Raw genomic sequence first — 24,365 nt, 5'->3', positions numbered from 1 at the left:
TTCTTCAGCCTTTGCATTGCGAATACAATGATGCTTAGTTTATGAAAACTTACTGTAAGATAAATAGTACTATTTCCTTAGTGAAATTATTTCAGTTATATACTAAAATGTAGTAAATTAAATGAGACCTTCAATGGTAGCCACTGTATTGTTCTAAGATTCTGAAATATTAAATTATGCCTATAGCTAAATAATTTGGGCTCAGAAATAAGTAATTGTATGTATAACGTAGAATGGATATTTACTGCTTACCTGTCCCATCAGACTCTTCAGAAGCAATACTTGTGTGCAGGCCAAGACAGGAAAAGCTTTGCTTTTCATTAATAGTTTTATCTTGTACTTCCAAAAAAGATATCTTTTCAGAAGGAGGGGAAAACAGCTAAGTAGCTGTATTCTCAGGTTTTTGGGGATGTTTAACCTCTAGAGAAGAGAGCCCTTTTTTCTCAATATAGTGACCCAAAATAATCCCCCCCTTCTTCAGGAGGGCCTTAGCGTGTGAGTAACCTATATACATCATAAAGAGGATCTGAACATTGTATAAAAGGTGGTGTAATAAAATATCACTGTAACAAATGCATTTCTATATAAACCTTGAATGCATCCCGATGCCATTTGTTTCTTTTTAGAATAAGTGCATTAGAAACCTAATATTCATTTAACACAGAAAGAAATGTCACAATTTACAGACTTTTTCATGCATCTGGTCATTTTCTTTTCTTTCTGCCTCCAGAATCAATACAGAGCAGAATATGATGAAAGTATGAAGGGTATTGGATGGATGCCATTGGGATCCCTGGAAGCTGAGAAAAACAAAAAAGCAATGGAAATTGTTAGTGAAAAGAAGTATCGCCAGCATCCAGACAAACTGAAGTATTCTGTTCCTATGGATTCCATGAACATGGTCTTAGCTTTAAATAATGCTAAAATCATGGATGAGGTAAAAAAGTGTTCATCAAAATTAAATTAAGTTTGCAGAAATAAAAAACAAACTATAGTTAATGTAATAGTCAACCTTACTGCATGCATAGCTTTGAAAATTGTCAGTTTTGGCAGCTAATGAATATGCTTGTGTGTAAGACCTTTGATATACCTGAAAGTAAAGCATGACCCTAATATTTCTAAGAAATACATATGGATACAGACCTAAGGGTCACATCTTATTAATACAGTTTACCCAAGATAAATGGGTATAGACTTCTAGCAGTTTAAATCTGTAGGCTAAAAATACTTGAGCAATTCCTTTCACAAATAGGATTCAAACTTTTAAATGTATAGTCTGCTACATCTGATGCCTGTTATGTTAACGGGAAATTGTTATATGCTATGAATGCTTTTATAATGAGAGATTTATTTTCTGATTCTCCTGCTGAACTGATGTAATCCACTGGTGTTCTTTAGAAATGTCTAGACTTCATGTGCATTATAGTTATGGGACCATCAGAATCTTATATGCACTTGCCTTAGCTCTGTTTCCTCTAAGAAAAGCTCTGTTGCCTCTCTCAACTGAGACTTATTTCCCAGGAGATAAACTAATTATCTTCCACCTCCAACAATGTTTTCTGTGTACCTTTTTATTTGTTGGTTAACCCCTGTAGGTGGCTAAGCATCACACAGCTCACTTCCTTCCCTCCAGCACAGTGAGATGTGGGAAGAGGAAGGGCAGAGTAAAAACAAAAAAACTTGTGGGTCAAGGTAAAAAATGTTTAATAAGCAAAGGAGAAGTGGAAAAAGAGAGAAAACAAAATTAAGTGATGCAAAGGCAATCACTTGCCGCCTCCACCTGGGTAGACTGATGCCCAGCCAGTTCCCTAGCAAAAGAAAAGAAAACAAACCCCACAACTTCCCTAAACCCGCTCCTCTCCCTTTTTATTTGCTGAGCATGATGTTACATGGCATGGGATATCTCTTTAGTTAGTTGGGTTCACCTGCTTGGTTATGTCCCCTCCCAGTCTCTTGTACACCCCCCAGTCTATTCACTTTGGGGGCAGAGAAAGCCCTGATACTCCACAAATACTGTTCAGCAACAGCTAAAACATTAGTGTGTGACCAGCATTGTTTTAGTCACAAATCTAAACCACAGCACTGTTTGAGCTGCTGTGAAGAGGATTACCTTCATCCCAGCCAGACCTGTTACATTTTGGAACCTATTGTTTTCTGCTGCTCGATGTGCTTGAATACACTGCTGGGCAAAGGACAAGCAGTAAAATACTGCAGCAAGATTTTTATTTCTCCCACTTTTATTTTGACCTCAGACAATTAACATCATAAGAGCTATTCCTGATTCACACTGCTTTTAAATCCTAAAATAAAAAGACAAATGCTCCTACCATGTTAGTAGTCACATAACTGTAAATAAAGTTTATATTTCACATAGGAAATACTGTTTTAAATTGTTTTATTTAATCTTTTGGTTATATTGACATCTCTTTTTTTCAATCCTTCCAGCACAAGTACAAACAAGCATGGGAAGAAGACAAAAAGAAAGTTCATATCACACCAGATATTCCACAGATTGCTTTAGCAAAAGTTAATGCATTTAATTTAAGTGATGTGAGTACTGTTTGTAAGATTATGACTTTGCTCTCAGTTTTTCTTCTTAGGAATAAGTGAGATGACAACTTACAAAAGTCTCCCTAATTCTCACTTTGCTAACCTGTAGTAATTTCATAAAAAGCTATTCATTTTCCTTTTCCCTGCTTTCCTCCCCAAAATTAAATACCAAAAGTTGCCAGTAAAGAGCCATAGTATTTAGAGTCAGATCATGAATTCATCATGTAGGTCATTAAAATATAATAGTTACTAACAAAATAGTAGTTTGAGTACTATCCATGTTTGTTACTGTATTTGTTAATCTATTTCCCCATGCACAGAGTTTTGTACTGGTTTCATAATTCTTGCAGACTGAACCTATTTTTTTGGTAAGAGATGGTATTATAGGCAGTTTTTCAGTAGCTGGTTTAATCTGCATATGCTAAATAAAACATTGTTTGTAATTGCACACATCTTTAATGTGCACATAAATAGATCTATTTAGCTCTTTTTCTAAAAAGCTGATATCCTTATAGATGTAACTTTTCACCGACGTTTATGCATGTGGGAAACAAATTTATTGCAATTTCTTGCTCTTTTGTTATAGGTTATTGTTACTGATTATAGTGCAGTCCAGCTGCATTGATGTATGAATACTAGGATTGAAGTTAATTTTGTGGTTTACTTTTTTAAAGGATGTTTCTTTTATTTCTTTTCACAGAAAATGTACAGACTTTCATTTGAAGAATCTAGGAAGAAAGGATATGATCTCAGAGCTGATGCTATTCCTATTAAAGCTGCCAAAGCTTCTAGGGATATTGCGAGTGATGTAAGTTCTTGAAAGAATAAATAATCAATTTCAGATATTGCAGAACACCAATTTCTTGACACAATTCAATTTTATATGCCAAATATATATATTCTCTTGCTCATAAATAATTCTGACATTGATCTATATTCTAGCAGGGATAAATAGCAATTTCTTCATTAGAAAGGTACAAAAATATATGAGGGACTGTTAGTGGAGAAAAAAGGCAGTTCTTTTCTCAATGCAATGGTGCTTGGATACTTTATGAATGTATGCTGTATATTTGTAGTTTAGACAGAATGTCAGAGATCATTCTTAGAAATATTTGAAAATATTCCTTTGCTGAAAGTCTCATTAAATTTCTTGGTGCAGAAAATACAAACTCCTGTAATCAGGACTGTTCTGATATCCTTTGTGTATCAGTAGTGATGAGGGATTTGCTACAGCAGGGGCAAATCCAGCCTGAGAGGGGTGAAGTTAGTGCCTAAGGACATGTTTAGCCCACCTTTTTTTTTTTTTTTTTTTTTTTTTTTTTTTTTGATAACCTATGGGATGTTGCAGCCACTGCAAAGTCAATTTGCTCTGCCACTGCTCTAAGTCTTAGGGGAAGATAGTTCTGTTTGGAGTTCTCTCCCAGCAGTAAGCAGTGAAGGAATTGATACTTGGTCTGTGTAGTTCGTTGTCCATGGTTGATTAGAGATTGAGGAAGACATTAAGAATTTGAACTATTGGTTTTATTAAACAAAAAAATACAAAAGATCTTGGGGAGTGTCTTGAATTTTTTTAATCATTTGAACAAGTGAACCTAATGGAAGTGATGATTAAATCTTTGATGTTGTGGTTAGTCTTCAAATATGAACTCAAGTATTTTGAGTATGGTGCAGACTACCATGGAAATAGTTACCTAAGCAAAATATTGGAGAAAGGATAGGGATAGTAACAGAGCTATGTGGGTTAATGTACCTTGGTTCTAGTGTTTGTGATACCCATACTAGCTCTAAGATAAGCTATCTCTAAACTATAGTGTGAAAAAAGATAAAAGTGCACTTTTTCCAAAAAACTGTCTTCAGTGAACCAGGTCTTATGTGTTCCTTTGCCTTGTGCTTCCTGTCAGTGTGTTTCATATTTGCATTGTATCATTTAATATTAAATTAGAAGGCAATTGAACCCCAGGTTACATGGAACCTTATGCAGGAGCAGAATAAACTATTGTAAGGAAATTTCATTTATTAAGAAAGTGTTTTAAATGTACTGCTTTTAAAAGGGATGCTAGGCATTTGTTTTGCCTTAGAGTGCACCCTAAGAGTAAGCGGACAAAGCTACCACCTCTATATGCTTTGTGATGTTTTCTTAACAATATAAAAATCTTATTTTAATATAAGTTGGGGGGGGGGGGGGGGGTTGCGTGTGTGTGTGTGTTCCTTAGAAGATAGATACTGCTTATTAAACAAATGAAGTAGAATTAAAAGTCTCCATCTCTGTTTTCTTTACAGTATAAATACAAATTAGGTTATGAACAAGACAAGGGAAAACTTGTAGGCTTCCGCAGCCTTCAGGATGATCCCAAACTTGTCCATTATATGCAAGTGGCTAAGATGCAGTCTGATCGTGAATACAAGAAAGCTTATGAAATGAGCAAGACACATTACCAAACACCTTCTGATGCACTCAGCATCGTGGCAGCTAAGGAGGCACAAGATCGTGTAACCAATACTAACTACAAACGACTGATCCATCAATACATACTTCTACCAGATGCAATGAATTTAGAACTGTGCAGAAACATGAATCAGATACAAAGTGATGTAAGTTTCTGTTTTATTTCTGACATTCACAGCTGTGACTTTTTTCCCTGTTTTTTCATTATGACTGTGTTTTGGAAACAGCAGAATTCTTTTGTATGAGACATTTGTAAATTGTAATCTTTCCTTTTGTATTCTGTTCGGCAGAATGAGTACAAGCAGGATTACAATGAGTGGTTCAAGGGTATTGGTTGGAGTCCTGCTGGTTCTCTGGATGTGGAGAAATCTAAGAAAGCCACAGAAATTGCAAGTGATAGGAAATACCGCCAACATCCCAGCATGTTCCCCTTTACAAAAGAGAATGATTCCATGGACATGGTCCTTGCAAAGCAAAACGCAAATGTAATGAACAAAGTGAGTACTTATAGGGAAAATTAGGCAGACATTTCATATAATCCATTTCAATAAACAGTCTATAAGTCCCTGTCACCACCTTTATGTAGCAGTGTTTCCCTGGGAAAAACAACTGTCACTTACAGGTTCCTCTTTTTTAATTTCTTTTCTTAATGAAACACTCAGTTACTGATAAATAGCATTGATTAAATAAATCTTTTCTCATTTATCTCATTGCTACCTCTCCAACCTCTATCCTTCTCATTCTTATATACAAATTACTAGCCCTTTATAATTGGATTCATTAGAAGCAGGACTGGATCCTAATTAATCTGATTCTGGATTAGGCCATTACATAGTAAAATAAATCTCAGTCAACACCTTCATCTTTTTACCCATCCATATCCAAAGTGTGCAAATGGAAAGGTGAAAACACCAAAAGAGCCATCTTTTGTCATTTCTATTAACAGATCTCATGTTACTTTTTTCAATAGCGTGCTTATACTCAAGCTTGGGAGAAGGATAAAATTCAGGTTCATGTGATGCCAGATACACCAGATATTCTACAGGCAAAACAGAACAAGGCGAACTACAGTCAGGTAGAGTTCTTTAATACTTCCTATTACATTTTAAATTAATATCTACTTTCTTCAAATTTTAAGGTGCCTCCTTTTTCAAAATAACTAATCAATTTGTGTCAGTTAGAAGAAACAGAATGGGGAATATAGAACGGAGACAAGAATTTTTGTGTGAGTAACATTTTCAGAGTAGTAATAAGTACTATCTTCAGGCTAGCAAAATAACCACCTAAATTACATTATAGTGTATGGGAAATATAAGTCCTGGTTTTGAAATCTGTATGTGTGTGGTCCATACTCTATGCTTACCATAGAAATGATGTTAAAAGTTCCTTACTATAAAATTACAAGTTTGCTGTGTATATTTTTAACTTAACATATGGGAAAAGAAACACGTGCACTGATTGGACCTTTTCTGTCAGCTTTCAAATATGAGAAAGTGACAATTGTGCCAGCATAAAATACTTGGGTTTTGCTTTGCACGATTGCTCAGAGGCAAATCTTTGACTTGCAAGTGCTGGTACTTAAAATCAACTGTGCACAAACTGAATTGACTATTAAATGGCTACATTAGAGCCTTATTAATTAAAATTTTGTTAAACCAACTGAAAAGTTTTCAGTTATCCCAGGTGTATATATTTGAAATTCCCCAAATATGTTTCATATCCCCAAGATAAGTTATGGTAGGAAGCTGCTGCAGTAAAGGAAAACTATTTAGCCACTAACCTAAGACTTGGAAGACCTGCTTTCCTTGCTTATCAGTTTCTCAGTTTTCAGTTCCCATTCTAGTAGCCCTTCTCTCGTAACTGAAGCCTGCGAGGTGACCAGAATTTGGTATTATGGGTCATTAGCATATCTAAATGGAAGGTTACTTACATATTGCTAAGACTTTTTAATCAATAATGTTTTCCATTTTAGAAACTATACAAACTTGGCTGGGAAGAAATGATAAAGAAAGGCTATGACCTCACACCTGAAGCCATGTCTGTGAAAGCTGCCAAAGCTTCAAGAGACATTGCAAGTGATGTAAGCGACATTTCTAATTCACTATGACATACACTTTATCTAGTTGCTATAACTTACAGAGTTGCATTAGATTGAGATACACCTCTCTGCTAAGGTGTGTCTTGGAGTAAAAAGCAAAATTGCTTACAAAAGTCTTTCCACATCTATTCCTGTCAGTTAAGAAGGATTGCTCTAGTATCTTGACAATTCCAAAGATTGTGGTCTATCCGTGAAGTGGATAGTCACACAAAGATAGGAGATGTCTGCTTTTTTGGATGTTACATTTTCAGAGCAGCAGTAAATTTGGTTCAATTAGCTGATCCAGTGCTTATACTGAGAAGTCCTCTTCACAACTCTGAAATAGACGCGTGATACATGAATTGCTGTTATAATTTTGTATGAATACAACTTCTGTATTTATAGAAGAGATTTTATTAACCATTAGGAAATGTTTTCAGTGCTTAAGCGTCTGCATTGTTCATTGCTGATTATTTTATTCATCAAAATATTTCAGTGTGTCAGCCTTTGGGAGTTCTGAACAGTGTGACTATATGAATGCAATGGCACAGGAGACCATTCTTATAGCCACGCACTCCTCCTCTCCAGGGACTCTGTTCATTCCCAAGGAGAGCATTCACTGACACCAAGTGATACACATTGATCAAGGGACTACTCAAACTTGAGATGCTGCAACAAGTTGCTTATTTAGTTGGTAACGACACTAAGACATTGACTGAGAGAATATACTGATATGTTGCTTACATATTTTATCGTTGTCTGTTTTTTACTGTGATTTCAATAATGCAATTTTTATAATTTTAGTACAAGTACAAAGAAGGTTACCGCAAGCAGCAGGGACATCACATTGGATTCCGCAGCTTACAAGATGATCCTAAGATGTTGTGGTCTATGCAAGTAGCTAAGATGCAGAGTGAAAGGGAGTACAAGAAAGATTTTGAGAAGTGGAAGACAAAGTTTAATATGCCTGTGGATATGTTAGGCTTCCTTCTGGCTAAGAAATGTCAGGAACTGGTTAGTGATGTAGACTACAAACAAGTGCCACACCGCTGGACTTGTCTGCCAGACCAGGTTGATGTCACCCAGGCAAAGAGGGTCTACGAACTACAGAGTGATGTAAGCTTTCTCTGTATTTAAATTACTTCTTTTTAAAAAGATATTTACTGCTTATTGGAAAGTATCTTTAATAACTGTCTTTTGATGTCAGTATAGATCAGATTGAAGCTAAAATACCAGTTAGTCTTTTAATACGATTTAATATATGAACAGGGAAATAATCTTATATGGTTTTGATTTTTCTCCTGAACAGAATCAGTATAAGTCAGATCTACTATGGCTTAGAGGTCTTGGATGGAGTCCACTGGGATCTTTGGAATCTGAAAAGAACAAGAAAGCTTCTGAAATACTGAGTGAAAAGAAGTACCGGCAGCACCCAGATACTATTAAGTTCACAAGTATCCCAGATGCCATGGATATTGTTTTAGCAAAATCTAATGCTAAAAATAGAAGTGATGTAAGTTGCCCCTAGAGACAGAACATGTGTTTCAATAAATGAATACCTTAGTATACATTTGTTAAAAAGATCTCTGTACCAGAACATGTGGTTAAAATATACAAATATCAGATGTTTTAAATCAGTGCCTTACTGTTCAATAAGCCTTGTTCAGAAGATTAAGATCTTTAGTACTGTATAACTTACTCAGTAATAACTGCAAATAAGACCCTTACTATGTAGTATGTAAATGTATTGTCATGACGCTGTTTCCTTGATGTTCCATGGATGTGAAGAGAAAAAAAGGTGGTATTTCAGTAAGAAGCTGTTGTATTATTTGGTTTTAATACCTTGCATTGTTTACATCACTCACGCTTGCATAGTACATCTTTGCTTTGCTATTGCAGAGAAAAGGTGAATTGAATTTACTGCTGTGTACGTGAACCTTTTATCAGACAAGGTATTTTTGCCTCTTTTCAGATACTGTATAGAGAAGCTTGGAACAAGGACAAGACTCAGGTTCACATCATGCCTGATACTCCTGAAATTTTGCTGGCTAAATCAAACTTAATTAACACAAGTGATGTAAGTGTGTCTCTACGATGCTTATTTTATGGAATTTGGAATTACCTGTTGTGCTTTTACTTTAAAAAGCAATAAAGTAATTCTGCAATTCTAACAGCTGTAAGCACAACTGTGATCTATTCCTGTGAAAATTGTAACGCACTGGGAAGCCCAAGTGGAATTGTTAAAATATAAAGTGGAATTGGCGTTGCTAGAATATAATAAATACTAAGAAAATATTCAATACAAGTTAGCAGTTTTCTCTTTCATCCCTACTGAATACATTAATATTGTAGATATGTGTTCAGTACTTTTTGGTAAGCCTGTCATTCCTGTTTAAATGTCTGATTATATTGAACTGCCTCTTTAGAGTTACATAGGATTAATGTAATTTACATTAAATTCCTGGTTATAATGAAACCCATACAGACTACATGCAAATGTAAAGAGATGTTAACAGCTCTATCATAAGAACTCAAGATGACAAAAAATAATTGCAATTGAAATTGGGATGGAGAGAATTGTGGGGTTGTATTATTCACCGCTTTGAGGACTCTATGAACCATTCAAATTAAATATATTAAGTAAAAGAAAATTGTGATCTCTGAATGAGTTAATCAGAAAACATACAGATAGTAATTTTTAAATATTTTACATTATCAGTTACAAAATACACCTTATTAAAAATACACACTATTAAAAAACAAGCTTGGGAAATTATATTGGTGAATGAAACTGTTTGGAATCTCATGCTTTACTTTCAGTAGTAGAGGGGAGGAAAGTTTTAAGTATTGAAAAACTCTCTACAGTGCTTTATTCGCAATAATTACTTTGAATCTTTCTCCAACAGAAACTTTACAAGTTAGGATATGAAGAGCTAAAAAGGAAAGGCTATGATCTTCCTCCAGATGCTATACCCCTCAAGTCAGCAAAGGCATCCAGAGATATAGCTAGTGAAGTAAGTTTTACAGGGATAAAATAATAGTGGGGCATACAGCTGGTACACACTTCGGGATAAAGATATTTATATTTAGAACCAGGAGAGGTCTAAAATTTTAACAGACTTATATTGCAGCCCTCCAAAGGTTCTGTAATCCTTAATAATGTAAAGTTAATTAGATTAAGTACAATCACATACAATATAATGGTATATAACCATATTTCACATACAGAAGATCTTAGTATATTTTTATAGAAACAATAAATATCTTGGAAAAACAAAGAAATAATTCAAATATAGTAGATATTGAAATATTAACCACTATATTAAATACAAATAAATGTAAACTGCAGTTAGAAAGAGGTGATAATGATTGTTTATGTATTCAATTAGTACCAGTATAAAACTGCATACCGAAAGCAGCTTGGTCGCCATATCGGAGCCCGTAACATAGAGGATGATCCGAAGATGATGTGGTCAATGCACGTAGCCAAGATCCAGAGTGACAGGGAGTACAAGAAAGCCTTTGAGAAGTCAAAGACACACTTTAGTAGCCCAGTGGACATGCTGGGAATTGTGTTGGCCAAGAAATGTCAGGAGCTGGTCAGCGATGTTGATTACAAGCACCCTCTGCATCGGTGGACCTGTCTGCCGGACCAGAATGATGTTGTACAAGCCAAGAGGGTGTACGACCTTCAGAGTGATGTAAGTTCTTCATTACTGGCTGTGTGAAAAGCAGAAGCCTCTCTTGTATTCTTTTCCATTGTTGGAGAGAACATCAAGATGAGGAGCATAATTGTAGGCTGACTGTGTGAGACTGGGATTGTGTTGTGGCCGTACTGTCTTGCTGCCAGTTGGTATCGTGGATGGGCAGGGATGAAGTTTGTGTGGGTTCATGCTCTATGGTCTCAGAAGAGTCCTGTCTTGCCTTGAGCATTCTCGGGGGAGAGCTGCGGGAGGTGGCTAGAGTTGTGTGGTGGGGGAGGGGGAAGGCAGCCAAGTATTCCCTTTTGGAGGACCAGCAATGGGCAAAGGCAGGCCATGTGAGAAAACGGAGTCAAGAGAGTTGGGTGATGAGGTATAAGGCTCCTCCCATGCCTCTGCCAGCTGGGGATTTCCAAATGGGGCAGGTCTTTCCTGGGCAGACAAAGAAGATGGAGGTGGAGGGTTTGTGGGTGATTTTGTGGCTGCTTGTGGTGCTGTAGTCATGAGGAGCCAGGCTGTGGGGAGCTGAGCTTAGTGGGAGCCCCTTTTGTGGTGGCTGGTGGGTTGATGCAGGGGAATGTGTTTTGGTAGGCTGAGGTTGCCTTGGTAGGAGGAGTGGCTGCATGGAGCAAGGAGGCTGCTGAGCTGCTTTGTGTCTCTGTCCTTTCAGAACGTGTACAAGTCTGACCTTCTGTGGCTGAGGGGCATTGGCTGGTCCCCAAGTGGTTCGCTGGACGATGAGAAGAATAAGAGGGCGAGCCTCATCCTGAGTGACAAGAAGTATCGGCAGCACCCGGACACCATCAAGTTCACCAGCATCCCTGACTCGATGCCTATGGTTCTGGCAAAGCACAACTCTGAGATTATGAACCAAGTGAGATATCCTTGTGTTTGCAGCCTGAAGGGAACGCGTGCATTTCCCAGGACGCTGGGCTCTCTCTTTCCAGGGCCTGGGTTTTGCAAGGGGGATATTGCATCCTCTTGCGTCAGGGCTATGTATTTCTCGGTTTAGATCAATTTCAGTTTTGTGCGGTTGGGGCAGTAGCTGGATGCATTGGAGTTGGGGGGGGGGGTTGCGGGGAAAGGTGAATCATTAGAAAGTTTTGTGTGAAGAAAAGGTGTTTCTGAGTCGGTGCAAAGTAGAGGCCCCTTGCTTCAGTGCCCTGAGGCGGTTAGCTCCTTGAGGTTGTGTTGCCCGGTGCTTGTGTGATCATATTTGCTCATGTATGTGCTCCGTTTTTTCAGCGCTTGTACACATCAGCCTGGGAGAAAGATAAAACCAGCATTCACATTATGCCGGATACGCCTGGTATTTTGCTAGCCCAGCAGAACAAAGTGAACTTCAGTGAGGTAGGTGGTTGAGTTTGGCTTCAGTGTCCGTGCCTGGACACGGCTGTGCCCGGGAAGAAGTGTTGTTTGAGGGGAGTGCTTGTTTTTCTTTCAGAAACTGTACAAGCTTGCGATGGAGGAGGAGAAGAAAAAGGGCTATGACATGCGGGCAGATGCCATTCCTATCAAGTCTGCTAAAGCTTCCAGAGACATTGCAAGTGATGTGAGTACAGGGGACCCTCGGCGGCACACCCTCTGAGAGAGTTTCCTCGCGCTTGCAGTTGAAGCCCAGGGTTTGCATCCTCAGCCAAATGGAGGCAACACAGCCCTTACCTGTCATTGCCATTCAGCTGGCCTGTAGTTGGTTCTGGAGGGTCTTCCCGCAGCTGCCCCTGCATGTTATGGGTGTGCAGTGGTGTGGGGGGAATGTGTAGGTGGTGTGGAGGGAGTAGCTGTTGGAGCTGGGTGCTGGACACAATCGAAAGCGGCGTTGTCCTGGGGTTGTGGCAGCACCCCCTCGTGCAGGACACTACTTTGGACGCGGTGTGGTGGCCTCAGGACTGCCAGTCTGCACTCCCCTGCCATTGCAGCTACACAGCTGAGCTGGACATTACAAGAGAAACCCAAAGCCAGTTTTATGGTACAACAGGGGCATTTATTATTGCTGAAGAATGGTCATTCCTGTCCCCTGCAGTATCTTATCAGGGCTTAGCTTTCAGAAGCTAATTTTCCTCTCCTATATGTGATTCCCTTGTTCAGGTTTGTTCCCTTGCTGTAAGGAGATGAGGTCTATCTGACCTCAGTCTTACCTGACATTTCATTAAGAGGCAGGGAAAAACTGTCATGTTTCCCCTTTTCACTTCCCAAGCTCAGCTGTAGGGCTGCAGCTGAGGACACACACTGGGCTGGGGGAATAAGACATCCTTAGGAATGTGTCAGCTGCTGTGGTCTGTGTGGGTGGGTGCAATCAGGGATGTGCAGGATGAGGCCCAGGTTACTGCTGGAGCAGTCTGGTGGTTTTCCTGAGTTTTGCCTCCCAGCTGCAGAGCTGGCTTCTCAGTGTGGGTGCTCAGGTTGTGTGGAGAGCCTGTCTGCTGACCTGCATTGCTCCTGGATCCCGAGCTGGCTTGGTTGGAGCTGCCGTGTGGCCCTCAATTGTGCCTCCTGTGTCCCAGTGTAGGCATGGGGTGGGAGGGAGGTGTAGGACACAGCAGGGATATGCTGCGCTTAGATGCTTCTTGATGTGGTGATCTTGCCAGGCCCTGTTAGCAAAGCCCTTGCTCACAGTTGCTGCTACAGAATAGCAGGAGAAGGGAGAAGGGCTGGCCTGAAACTTACTGAGCCTCTTCAACCCTGCAGTACAAGTACAAAGAAGGCTATCGCAAGCAGCTGGGCCACCATATCGGAGCCCGTAACATAGAGGATGATCCGAAGATGATGTGGTCAATGCACGTAGCCAAGATCCAGAGTGACAGGGAGTACAAGAAAGCCTTTGAGAAGACCAAGACACACTTTAGTAGCCCAGTGGACATGCTGGGAATTGTGTTGGCCAAGAAATGTCAGGAGCTGGTCAGCGACATTGATTACAAGCACCCTCTGCATCGGTGGACCTGTCTGCCGGACCAGAATGATGTTGTACAAGCCAAGAGGGTATACGACCTTCAGAGTGATGTAAGTTGTTCGTTACTGGCTGTGTGAAAAGCAGAAGCCTCTCTTGTGTTCTGTAATGTTGTTGGAGAATATCCATGTGGGGAACATACTTCTGGGCTGATTCTGTGTAACTGTGTTCTGACTATACTGTCATGTTGTATCATAGAATCACAGAATAGTTTTGATTGTTGAGGACCTTCAATATATTGTAGTTCCAATCCCCTGCCCTGAGCAAAGACACCACCCATCAGCCCAAGTTTCTCCAGCCCCATCCAGCCTGGCCTTGAGCAATGCCAGGGATGGGGCACCCACATCTGCTCTGGGCAGCCTGTGCCAGTGCTTCACAATTGCCACAGTGAAGAATTTCTTCCTAATATATTTGAAATATCTGCCCTCTTTCAGCTTAAAACAATTACCGATGTGTTGATATTGAAAAGATTTTTTAATTCCAGGCTTTCTCATGCAGGTCTCTTTAATTTCTCATTTTACAGTTCAAGAAAGGCTCTAGATATTGAGCCTTTTTTTTTTTTTTTGCTGAGATTTTGTCGTGAACAGTCAGGGATGAAGTTTGTGTGGGTTCATGCTCTATGGTCACAGAAGAGACCTGTCTTGCCTTGAGCATTCTCGGGGGAGAGCTGCGGGAGGTGGCTAGAGTTGTGTGGTGGGGGAGGGGGAAGGCAGCCAAGTATTCCCTTTTGGAGGACCAGCAATGGGCAAAGGCAGGCCATGTGAGAAAACGGAGTCAAGAGAGTTGGGTGATGAGGTATAAGGCTCCTCCCATGCCTCTGCCAGCTGGGGATTTCCAAATGGGGCAGGTCTTTCCTGGGCAGACAAAGAAGATGGAGGTGGAGGGTTTGTGGGTGATTTTGTGGCTGCTTGTGGTGCTGTAGTCATGAGGAGCCAGGCTGTGGGGAGCTGAGCTTAGTGGGAGCCCCTTTTGTGGTGGCTGGTGGGTTGATGCAGGGGAATGTGTTTTGGTAGGCTGAGGTTGCCTTGGTAGGAGGAGTGGCTGCATGGAGCAAGGAGGCTGCTGAGCTGCTTTGTGTCTCTGTCCTTTCAGAACGTGTACAAGTCTGACCTTCTGTGGCTGAGGGGCATTGGCTGGTCCCCAAGTGGTTCGCTGGACGATGAGAAGAATAAGAGGGCGAGCCTCATCCTGAGTGACAAGAAGTATCGGCAGCACCCGGACACCATCAAGTTCACCAGCATCCCTGACTCGATGCCTATGGTTCTGGCAAAGCACAACTCTGAGATTATGAACCAAGTGAGATATCCTTGTGTTTGCAGCCTGAAGGGAACGCGTGCATTTCCCAGGACGCTGGGCTCTCTCTTTCCAGGGCCTGGGTTTTGCAAGGGGGATATTGCATCCTCTTGCGTCAGGGATATGTATTTCTCGGTTTAGATCAATTTCAGTTTTGTGCGGTTGGGGCAGTAGCTGGATGCATTGGAGTTGGGGGGGGGGTTGCGGGGAAAGGTGAATCATTAGAAAGTTTTGTGTGAAGAAAAGGTGTTTCTGAGTCGGTGCAAAGTAGAGGCCCCTTGCTTCAGTGCCCTGAGGCGGTTAGCTCCTTGAGGTTGTGTTGCCCGGTGCTTGTGTGATCATATTTGCTCATGTATGTGCTCCGTTTTTTCAGCGCTTGTACACATCAGCCTGGGAGAAAGATAAAACCAGCATTCACATTATGCCGGATACGCCTGGTATTTTGCTAGCCCAGCAGAACAAAGTGAACTTCAGTGAGGTAGGTGGTTGAGTTTGGCTTCAGTGTCCGTGCCTGGACACGGCTGTGCCCGGGAAGAAGTGTTGTTTGAGGGGAGTGCTTGTTTTTCTTTCAGAAACTGTACAAGCTTGCGATGGAGGAGGAGAAGAAAAAGGGCTATGACATGCGGGCAGATGCCATTCCTATCAAGTCTGCTAAAGCTTCCAGAGACATTGCAAGTGATGTGAGTACAGGGGACCCTCGGCGGCACACCCTCTGAGAGAGTTTCCTCGCGCTTGCAGTTGAAGCCCAGGGTTTGCATCCTCAGCCAAATGGAGGCAACACAGCCCTTACCTGTCATTGCCATTCAGCTGGCCTGTAGTTGGTTCTGGAGGGTCTTCCCGCAGCTGCCCCTGCATGTTATGGGTGTGCAGTGGTGTGGGGGGAATGTGTAGGTGGTGTGGAGGGAGTAGCTGTTGGAGCTGGGTGCTGGACACAATCGAAAGCGGCGTTGTCCTGGGGTTGTGGCAGCACCCCCTCGTGCAGGACACTACTTTGGACGCGGTGTGGTGGCCTCAGGACTGCCAGTCTGCACTCCCCTGCCATTGCAGCTACACAGCTGAGCTGGACATTACAAGAGAAACCCAAAGCCAGTTTTATGGTACAACAGGGGCATTTATTATTGCTGAAGAATGGTCATTCCTGTCCCCTGCAGTATCTTATCAGGGCTTAGCTTTCAGAAGCTAATTTTCCTCTCCTATATGTGATTCCCTTGTTCAGGTTTGTTCCCTTGCTGTAAGGAGATGAGGTCTATCTGACCTCAGTCTTACCTGACATTTCATTAAGAGGCAGGGAAAAACTGTCATGTTTCCCCTTTTCACTTCCCAAGCTTAGGAATGTGTCAGCTGCTGTGGTCTGTGTGGGTGGGTGCAATCAGGGATGTGCAGGATGAGGCCCAGGTTACTGCTGGAGCAGTCTGGTGGTTTTCCTGAGTTTTGCCTCCCAGCTGCAGAGCTGGCTTCTCAGTGTGGGTGCTCAGGTTGTGTGGAGAGCCTGTCTGCTGACCTGCATTGCTCCTGGATCCCGAGCTGGCTTGGTTGGAGCTGCCGTGTGGCCCTCCATTGTGCCTCCTGTGTCCCAGTGTAGGCGTGGGGTGGGAGGGAGGTGTAGGACACAGTAGGGATATGCTGCGCTTAGATGCTTCTTGATGTGGTGATCTTGCCAGGCCCTGTTAGCAAAGCCCTTGCTCACAGTTGCTGCTACAGAATAGCAGGAGAAGGGAGAAGGGCTGGCCTGAAACTTACTGAGCCTCTTCAACCCTGCAGTACAAGTACAAAGAAGGCTATCGCAAGCAGCTGGGCCACCATATCGGAGCCCGTAACATAGAGGATGATCCGAAGATGATGTGGTCAATGCACGTAGCCAAGATCCAGAGTGACAGGGAGTACAAGAAAGCCTTTGAGAAGACCAAGACACACTTTAGTAGCCCAGTGGACATGCTGGGAATTGTGTTGGCCAAGAAATGTCAGGAGCTGGTCAGCGACGTTGATTACAAGCACCCTCTGCATCGGTGGACCTGTCTGCCGGACCAGAATGATGTTGTACAAGCCAAGAGGGTATACGACCTTCAGAGTGATGTAAGTTGTTCGTTACTGGCTGTGTGAAAAGCAGAAGCCTCTCTTGTGTTCTGTAATGTTGTTGGAGAATATCCATGTGGGGAACATACTTCTGGGCTGATTCTGTGTAACTGTGTTCTGACTATACTGTCATGTTGTATCATAGAATCACAGAATAGTTTTGATTGTTGAGGACCTTCAATATATTGTAGTTCCAATCCCCTGCCCTGAGCAAAGACACCACCCATCAGCCCAAGTTTCTCCAGCCCCATCCAGCCTGGCCTTGAGCAATGCCAGGGATGGGGCACCCACATCTGCTCTGGGCAGCCTGTGCCAGTGCTTCACAATTGCCACAGTGAAGAATTTCTTCCTAATATATTTGAAATATCTGCCCTCTTTCAGCTTAAAACAATTACCGATGTGTTGATATTGAAAAGATTTTTTAATTCCAGGCTTTCTCATGCAGGTCTCTTTAATTTCTCATTTTACAGTTCAAGAAAGGCTCTAGATATTGAGCCTTTTTTTTTTTTTTGCTGAGATTTTGTCGTGAACAGTCAGGGATGAAGTTTGTGTGGGTTCATGCTCTATGGTCTCAGAAGAGACCTGTCTTGCCTTGAGCATTCTCGGGGGAGAGCTGCGGGAGGTGGCTAGAGTTGTGTGGTGGGGGAGGGGGAAGGCAGCCAAGTATTCCCTTTTGGAGGACCAGCAATGGGCAAAGGCAGGCCATGTGAGAAAACGGAGTCAAGAGAGTTGGGTGATGAGGTATAAGGCTCCTCCCATGCCTCTGCCAGCTGGGGATTTCCAAATGGGGCAGGTCTTTCCTGGGCAGACAAAGAAGATGGAGGTGGAGGGTTTGTGGGTGATTTTGTGGCTGCTTGTGGTGCTGTAGTCATGAGGAGCCAGGCTGTGGGGAGCTGAGCTTAGTGGGAGCCCCTTTTGTGGTGGCTGGTGGGTTGATGCAGGGGAATGTGTTTTGGTAGGCTGAGGTTGCCTTGGTAGGAGGAGTGGCTGCATGGAGCAAGGAGGCTGCTGAGCTGCTTTGTGTCTCTGTCCTTTCAGAACGTGTACAAGTCTGACCTTCTGTGGCTGAGGGGCATTGGCTGGTCCCCAAGTGGTTCGCTGGACGATGAGAAGAATAAGAGGGCGAGCCTCATCCTGAGTGACAAGAAGTATCGGCAGCACCCGGACACCATCAAGTTCACCAGCATCCCTGACTCGATGCCTATGGTTCTGGCAAAGCACAACTCTGAGATTATGAACCAAGTGAGATATCCTTGTGTTTGCAGCCTGAAGGGAACGCGTGCATTTCCCAGGACGCTGGGCTCTCTCTTTCCAGGGCCTGGGTTTTGCAAGGGGGATATTGCATCCTCTTGCGTCAGGGATATGTATTTCTCGGTTTAGATCAATTTCAGTTTTGTGCGGTTGGGGCAGTAGCTGGATGCATTGGAGTTGGGGGGGGGGGTTGCGGGGAAAGGTGAATCATTAGAAAGTTTTGTGTGAAGAAAAGGTGTTTCTGAGTCGGTGCAAAGTAGAGGCCCCTTGCTTCAGTGCCCTGAGGCGGCTAGCTCCTTGAGGTTGTGTTGCCCGGTGCTTGTGTGATCATATTTGCTCATGTATGTGCTCCGTTTTTTCAGCGCTTGTACACATCAGCCTGGGAGAAAGATAAAACCAGCATTCACATTATGCCGGATACGCCTGGTATTTTGCTAGCCCAGCAGAACAAAGTGAACTTCAGTGAGGTAGGTGGTTGAGTTTGGCTTCAGTGTCCGTGCCTGGACACGGCTGTACCCGGGAAGAAGTGTTGTTTGAGGGGAGTGCTTGTTTTTCTTTCAGAAACTGTACAAGCTTGCGATGGAGGAGGAGAAGAAAAAGGGCTATGACATGCGGGCAGATGCCATTCCTATCAAGTCTGCTAAAGCTTCCAGAGACATTGCAAGTGATGTAAGTACACAGGAGTCCTTGGTGGCACAGTCTCCTCAGTCTTACTTGATATTTCAGAAAGAGGCAGGGAAAAAGGTCATTGCACCAAGAATCACGGAATGGTTTGAATTGGAATTGATCTTAAAGATCATTAAATTCCCATCCCTCAGCCATGGACAGGGTCAGCTTGTGGTAGACCAGGTTTCTCCAAGCCCCATCCAACCTGGTCCTGAGCACTTCCAGGGATGGGGCACCTGCAACTGCTCTGGGCAGCCTGTGCCAGTGCCTCACCACCCTCACAGGGATGAATTTCTTTCTAATATTTAATCTGTATCTGCCCTCTTTTAGTTTAAAACCATTATCCCTCATCACTACACTCCCTGATAGTCTCCCTCCCTATCTTTCATGTAGGCCCCTTTAGGTATTGGAAGGCTGCTATAAGTTCTCCACAGAGCCTTTTCTCCTCTAGGTTTAACAACCCTTACTCTCTCAGCCTGCCTTCATTGGAGAGGTGCTCCAGCTCTCTGATCATGCTCGTGGGCCTTTTCTGGACCCACTCAAGCAGGTCCATGTTTTTCTTATGCTGGCAACCCCAGAGCTGGACGTAGTGCTCCATGTGGGTTCTCAGAAGAGCAAGGCAGAGGGGAGAATCTCCTCTCTGGACCTGGTAGCCACATTTCTTTTGATGCAGCCCAGGATACGATTGGCTTGATGGCCTAAGCACACATTGCTGGCTCATATTAATTTTTATATCCACCAATACTCCCAAGTCCTTCCCTGCAGCATTGCTGTCTATTCACTCCTTCTCAGCATGTAGTATCCATGTTTGGGGTTGCCTCGTCCCAGGTGCAGGACCCTGCACTTGGCCTTGTTGAACTTCATGTGGTTTGCACAGGCCCACCTCTGAGTCCTGTCAAGGTCCCCCTGGATGGCATTCCTTCCCTCTAGAGTATCAGCCCCAACACTTAGCCTTGTGTCATCCACAGACTTTCTGAGGGTGCATTCAATCACACTGTCTGTGTCCCCAGCAAAGATGTTAAATAATACTCATCGCAGTATGGACCCCTGAGGAACACCACTCATCACTGGTCTCTACCCAGACATCAAGCCATTCATCACAACTCTCCTGAGTGCTATCATCCAGGCAATTCCTTATCCACTGAGTGGTCCACCTGTCAAATCCACATCTCTCCATTTTAGTGACAAGGATGTTGTGTGGGACAGTATCAAATGCTTTGCAAAAGTCTTGGTAGATGATGTCAGTTGCTTTTCTCTTATCTACTCATGCTGTAACCCTGTCGTAGAAGGCCACCAAATTTGTCAGGTACTATTTGCCCTTAGTGAAGCCATGTTGGCTGTCACTAGTAACCTCACTGTTTTCTGTGTGCCTTCACATAGTTTCCAGGAGGGTCTGCTCCATGATCTTGCTGGGTACAGAGGTGAGACTGACTGGCATGTAGTTCCCTATCTATTCCTTTTTTCCCATTTTTAAAATGGGGGTGATGAGTCCCCTTTTCCAGTCACCAGGAACTTCACCAGTCTGCCATAACTTCTCAGATATGATGGATAGTGGCTTGCAACTTCATCCACTGGTTCCCTCAGCACCACTGGATGCATCTCATGAGGTCTCGTGGACCTGTGCACATTCAGACTCCTTAGATGGTCTTGAAACCTGGTCTTCTCCTACGGTGGCCAGTACTTCATTCTCCTAGTCTCTGCCTTTGGATTCAGTGAATTGGGCAATGTGGCTAGAGCACCTGGCAGTGAAGACAGAGGCAAAGACTTTGCTGAGTACCTCAGCCTTCTTCAAGTCAGTTGTAGCAAGGTCTCCTGTTTTGCTCATTGTGGGGGTACAGTTTCTTTCATCATCCTTTTTGGCCTGTGTACCTGAAGAAACCCTTCTTGTTATTTTTTTTTTATGTCCCTAGCCAAGTTCAGCTCTAACTGTCCCTTGGCTCTTCTGATCCTCTCCCTGCACTCCCAGGCCATATCCCTATAATCTCCCCAGGATGTGTATCACTGCCTCCATTGCCTACGCATTTTGCTTTTGTGTTTCAGTCTGGCTAAGAGGTCCTGACTTAGCCAACCTGGCCTCCTGCCTCCCCTGCCTGACTTCCTGCATGTTGAGATTGAGAGTTTTTACATCCAAAGAAAAATGCCTTTAAATACCTCCCAGCTCTCATGTACTTCTTTATCTCTGGGGACAGTTTCCCAAGGGTTCCCACTCACTAGTACCCTAAACAGCTGAAAGTTTGTCTTTTTAATGTTAACAGTACTAACTCAGCTTTTTACCTGTCCCGTTCCCTTCAGGATAGATTAAATCTACCAGGGCATGGTTGCTGCAGCCCAAGCTACCTCCAGTCTTGACCTCCATTAGTGAGAAACAGGTCCAGCAGTGCGTCTCCTCTGGTCAGCACTCCATCACATCCACTAGGAAGTTGTCCTCCATGTACTCCAGTAGTTCCCTGGACTGCTTGAAGTTTGCTGTACTGCATTTTCAGCAGATGTCTGGGTGGTTGAAATCCCCTATTGGGATCATGGCCTGTGAATGTGATGCTTCCTGCAGATGAAGAAAGAACTCTTCTTCAAACACCTCTCCTTGCTTAGGAGGCCTGTAGTACACAGCAATCACAAAGTTTTCTTTGTTTGCTTAGTCTCAAATTTTCACCCATAAGCTCTCAAAATGCACGTTACTGAAAAACTGTCATGTTTCCCCTTGTCATTTCGCAAGCTCAGTGGCTGTAGGGCTGCAGCTGAGGACACACACTGGGCTGGGGGAATAAGACATCCTGAGGAGTGTGTCAGCTGCTGTGGTCTGTGTGGGTGGGTGCAATCAGGGATGTGCAGGATGAGGCCCAGGTTACTGCTGGAGCAGTCTGGTGGTTTTCCTGAGTTTTGCCTCCCAGCCGCAGAGCTGGCTTCTCAGTGTGGGTGCTCAGGTTGTGTGGAGAGCCTGTCTGCTGACCTGCATTGCTCCTGGATCCCGAGCTGGCTTGGTTGGAGCTGCCGTGTGGCCCTCCATTGTGCCTCCTGTGTCCCAGTGTAGGCGTGGGGTGGGAGGGAGGTGTAGGACACAGCAGGGATATGCTGCGCTTAGATGCTTCTTGATGTGGTGATCTTGCCAGGCCCTGTTAGCAAAGCCCTTGCTCACAGTTGCTGCTACAGAATAGCAGGAGAAGGGAGAAGGGCTGGCCTGAAACTTACTGAGCCTCTTCAACCCTGCAGTACAAGTACAAAGAAGGCTATCGCAAGCAGCTGGGCCACCATATCGGAGCCCGTAACATAGAGGATGATCCGAAGATGATGTGGTCAATGCACGTAGCCAAGATCCAGAGTGACAGGGAGTACAAGAAAGCCTTTGAGAAGACCAAGACACACTTTAGTAGCCCAGTGGACATGCTGGGAATTGTGTTGGCCAAGAAATGTCAGGAGCTGGTCAGCGACATTGATTACAAGCACCCTCTGCATCGGTGGACCTGTCTGCCAGACCAGAATGATGTTGTACAAGCCAGAAAGGTGTACGACCTTCAGAGTGATGTAAGTTCTTCATTACTGGCTGTGTGAAAAGCAGAAGCCTCTCTTGTATTCTCTTCCATTGCTGGAGAGAACATCAAGATGAGGAGCATAATTCTAGGCTGACTGTGTGAGACTGGGATTGTGTTGTGGCCGTACTGTCTTGCTGCCAGTTGGTATCGTGGATGGGCAGGGATGAAGTTTGTGTGGGTTCATGCTCTATGGTCTCAGAAGAGACCTGTCTTGCCTTGAGCATTCTCGGGGGAGAGCTGCGGGAGGTGGCTAGAGTTATGTGTGGCGGGGGAGGGGGAAGGCAGCCAAGTATTCCCTTTTGGAGGACCAGCAATGTGCAAAGGCAGGCCATGTGAGAAAACGGAGTCAAGAGAGTTGGGTGATGAGGTATAAGGCTCCTCCCATGCCTCTGCCAGCTGGGGATTTCCAAATGGGGCAGGTCTTTCCTGGGCAGACAAAGAAGATGGAGGTGGAGGGTTTGTGGGTGATTTTGTGGCTGCTTGTGGTGCTGTAGTCATGAGGAGCCAGGCTGTGGGGAGCTGAGCTTAGTGGGAGCCCCTTTTGTGGTGGCTGGTGGGTTGATGCAGGGGAATGTGTTTTGGTAGGCTGAGGTTGCCTTGGTAGGAGGAGTGGCTGCATGGAGCAAGGAGGCTGCTGAGCTGCTTTGTGTCTCTGTCCTTTCAGAACGTGTACAAGTCTGACCTTCTGTGGCTGAGGGGCATTGGCTGGTCCCCAAGTGGTTCGCTGGACGATGAGAAGAATAAGAGGGCGAGCCTCATCCTGAGTGACAAGAAGTATCGGCAGCACCCGGACACCATCAAGTTCACCAGCATCCCTGACTCGATGCCTATGGTTCTGGCAAAGCACAACTCTGAGATTATGAACCAAGTGAGATATCCTTGTGTTTGCAGCCTGAAGGGAACGCGTGCATTTCCCAGGACGCTGGGTTCTCTCTTTCCAGGGCCTGGGTTTTGCAAGGGGGATATTGCATCCTCTTGCGTCAGGGCTATGTATTTCTCGGTTTAGATCAATTTCAGTTTTGTGCGGTTGGGGCAGTAGCTGGATGCATTGGAGTTGGGGGGGGGGGGTTGCGGGGAAAGGTGAATCATTAGAAAGTTTTGTGTGAAGAAAAGGTGTTTCTGAGTCGGTGCAAAGTAGAGGCCCCTTGCTTCAGTGCCCTGAGGCGGTTAGCTCCTTGAGGTTGTGTTGCCCGGTGCTTGTGTGATCATATTTGCTCATGTATGTGCTCCATTTTTTCAGCGCTTGTACACATCAGCCTGGGAGAAAGATAAAACCAGCATTCACATTATGCCGGATACGCCTGGTATTTTGCTAGCCCAGCAGAACAAAGTGAACTTCAGTGAGGTAGGTGGTTGAGTTTGGCTTCAGTGTCCATGCCTGGACACGGCTGTGCCCGGGAAGAAGTGTTGTTTGAGGGGAGTGCTTGTTTTTCTTTCAGAAACTGTACAAGCTTGCGATGGAGGAGGAGAAGAAAAAGGGCTATGACATGCGGGCAGATGCCATTCCTATCAAGTCTGCTAAAGCTTCCAGAGACATTGCAAGTGATGTGAGTACAGGGGACCCTCGGCGGCACACCCTCTGAGAGAGTTTCCTCGTGCTTGCAGTTGAAGCCCAGGGTTTGCATCCTCAGCCAAATGGAGGCAACACAGCCCTTACCTGTCATTGCCATTCAGCTGGCCTGTAGTTGGTTCTGGAGGGTCTTCCCGCAGCTGCCCCTGCATGTTATGGGTGTGCAGTGGTGTGGGGGGAATGTGTAGGTGGTGTGGAGGGAGTAGCTGTTGGAGCTGGGTGCTGGACACAATTGAAAGCGGCGTTGTCCTGGGGTTGTGGCAG

General features: G+C 43.9%; 1 protein-coding gene across 1 annotated transcript in view; it reads left to right on the top strand.

The window, feature by feature from the left end:
• The window catches only part of NEB (nebulin), a 131,311-nt gene that overhangs the window by 29,302 nt on the left and 77,644 nt on the right, over window positions 1-24,365 (top strand). Inside the window, exons 32-50 of the mRNA XM_055812137.1 lie at window positions 731-937; window positions 2,446-2,550; window positions 3,251-3,358; window positions 4,831-5,142; window positions 5,287-5,493; window positions 5,967-6,071; window positions 6,969-7,076; window positions 7,878-8,189; window positions 8,383-8,586; window positions 9,046-9,150; window positions 9,980-10,087; window positions 16,776-17,087; window positions 18,126-18,329; window positions 18,701-18,805; window positions 18,900-19,007; window positions 22,212-22,523; window positions 23,196-23,399; window positions 23,772-23,876; window positions 23,971-24,078. Of these exons, the coding sequence (XP_055668112.1) occupies window positions 731-937; window positions 2,446-2,550; window positions 3,251-3,358; window positions 4,831-5,142; window positions 5,287-5,493; window positions 5,967-6,071; window positions 6,969-7,076; window positions 7,878-8,189; window positions 8,383-8,586; window positions 9,046-9,150; window positions 9,980-10,087; window positions 16,776-17,087; window positions 18,126-18,329; window positions 18,701-18,805; window positions 18,900-19,007; window positions 22,212-22,523; window positions 23,196-23,399; window positions 23,772-23,876; window positions 23,971-24,078 (3,339 nt within the window). The remainder of the gene's footprint in view (window positions 1-730; window positions 938-2,445; window positions 2,551-3,250; window positions 3,359-4,830; window positions 5,143-5,286; window positions 5,494-5,966; window positions 6,072-6,968; window positions 7,077-7,877; window positions 8,190-8,382; window positions 8,587-9,045; window positions 9,151-9,979; window positions 10,088-16,775; window positions 17,088-18,125; window positions 18,330-18,700; window positions 18,806-18,899; window positions 19,008-22,211; window positions 22,524-23,195; window positions 23,400-23,771; window positions 23,877-23,970; window positions 24,079-24,365) is intronic.

Source organism: Falco peregrinus, chromosome 8 (genome assembly GCF_023634155.1).
Source record: "Falco peregrinus isolate bFalPer1 chromosome 8, bFalPer1.pri, whole genome shotgun sequence".
NCBI classification, from domain to species: domain Eukaryota; kingdom Metazoa; phylum Chordata; class Aves; order Falconiformes; family Falconidae; genus Falco; species Falco peregrinus.
This window is presented reverse-complemented; position numbering and strand designations above follow the sequence as displayed.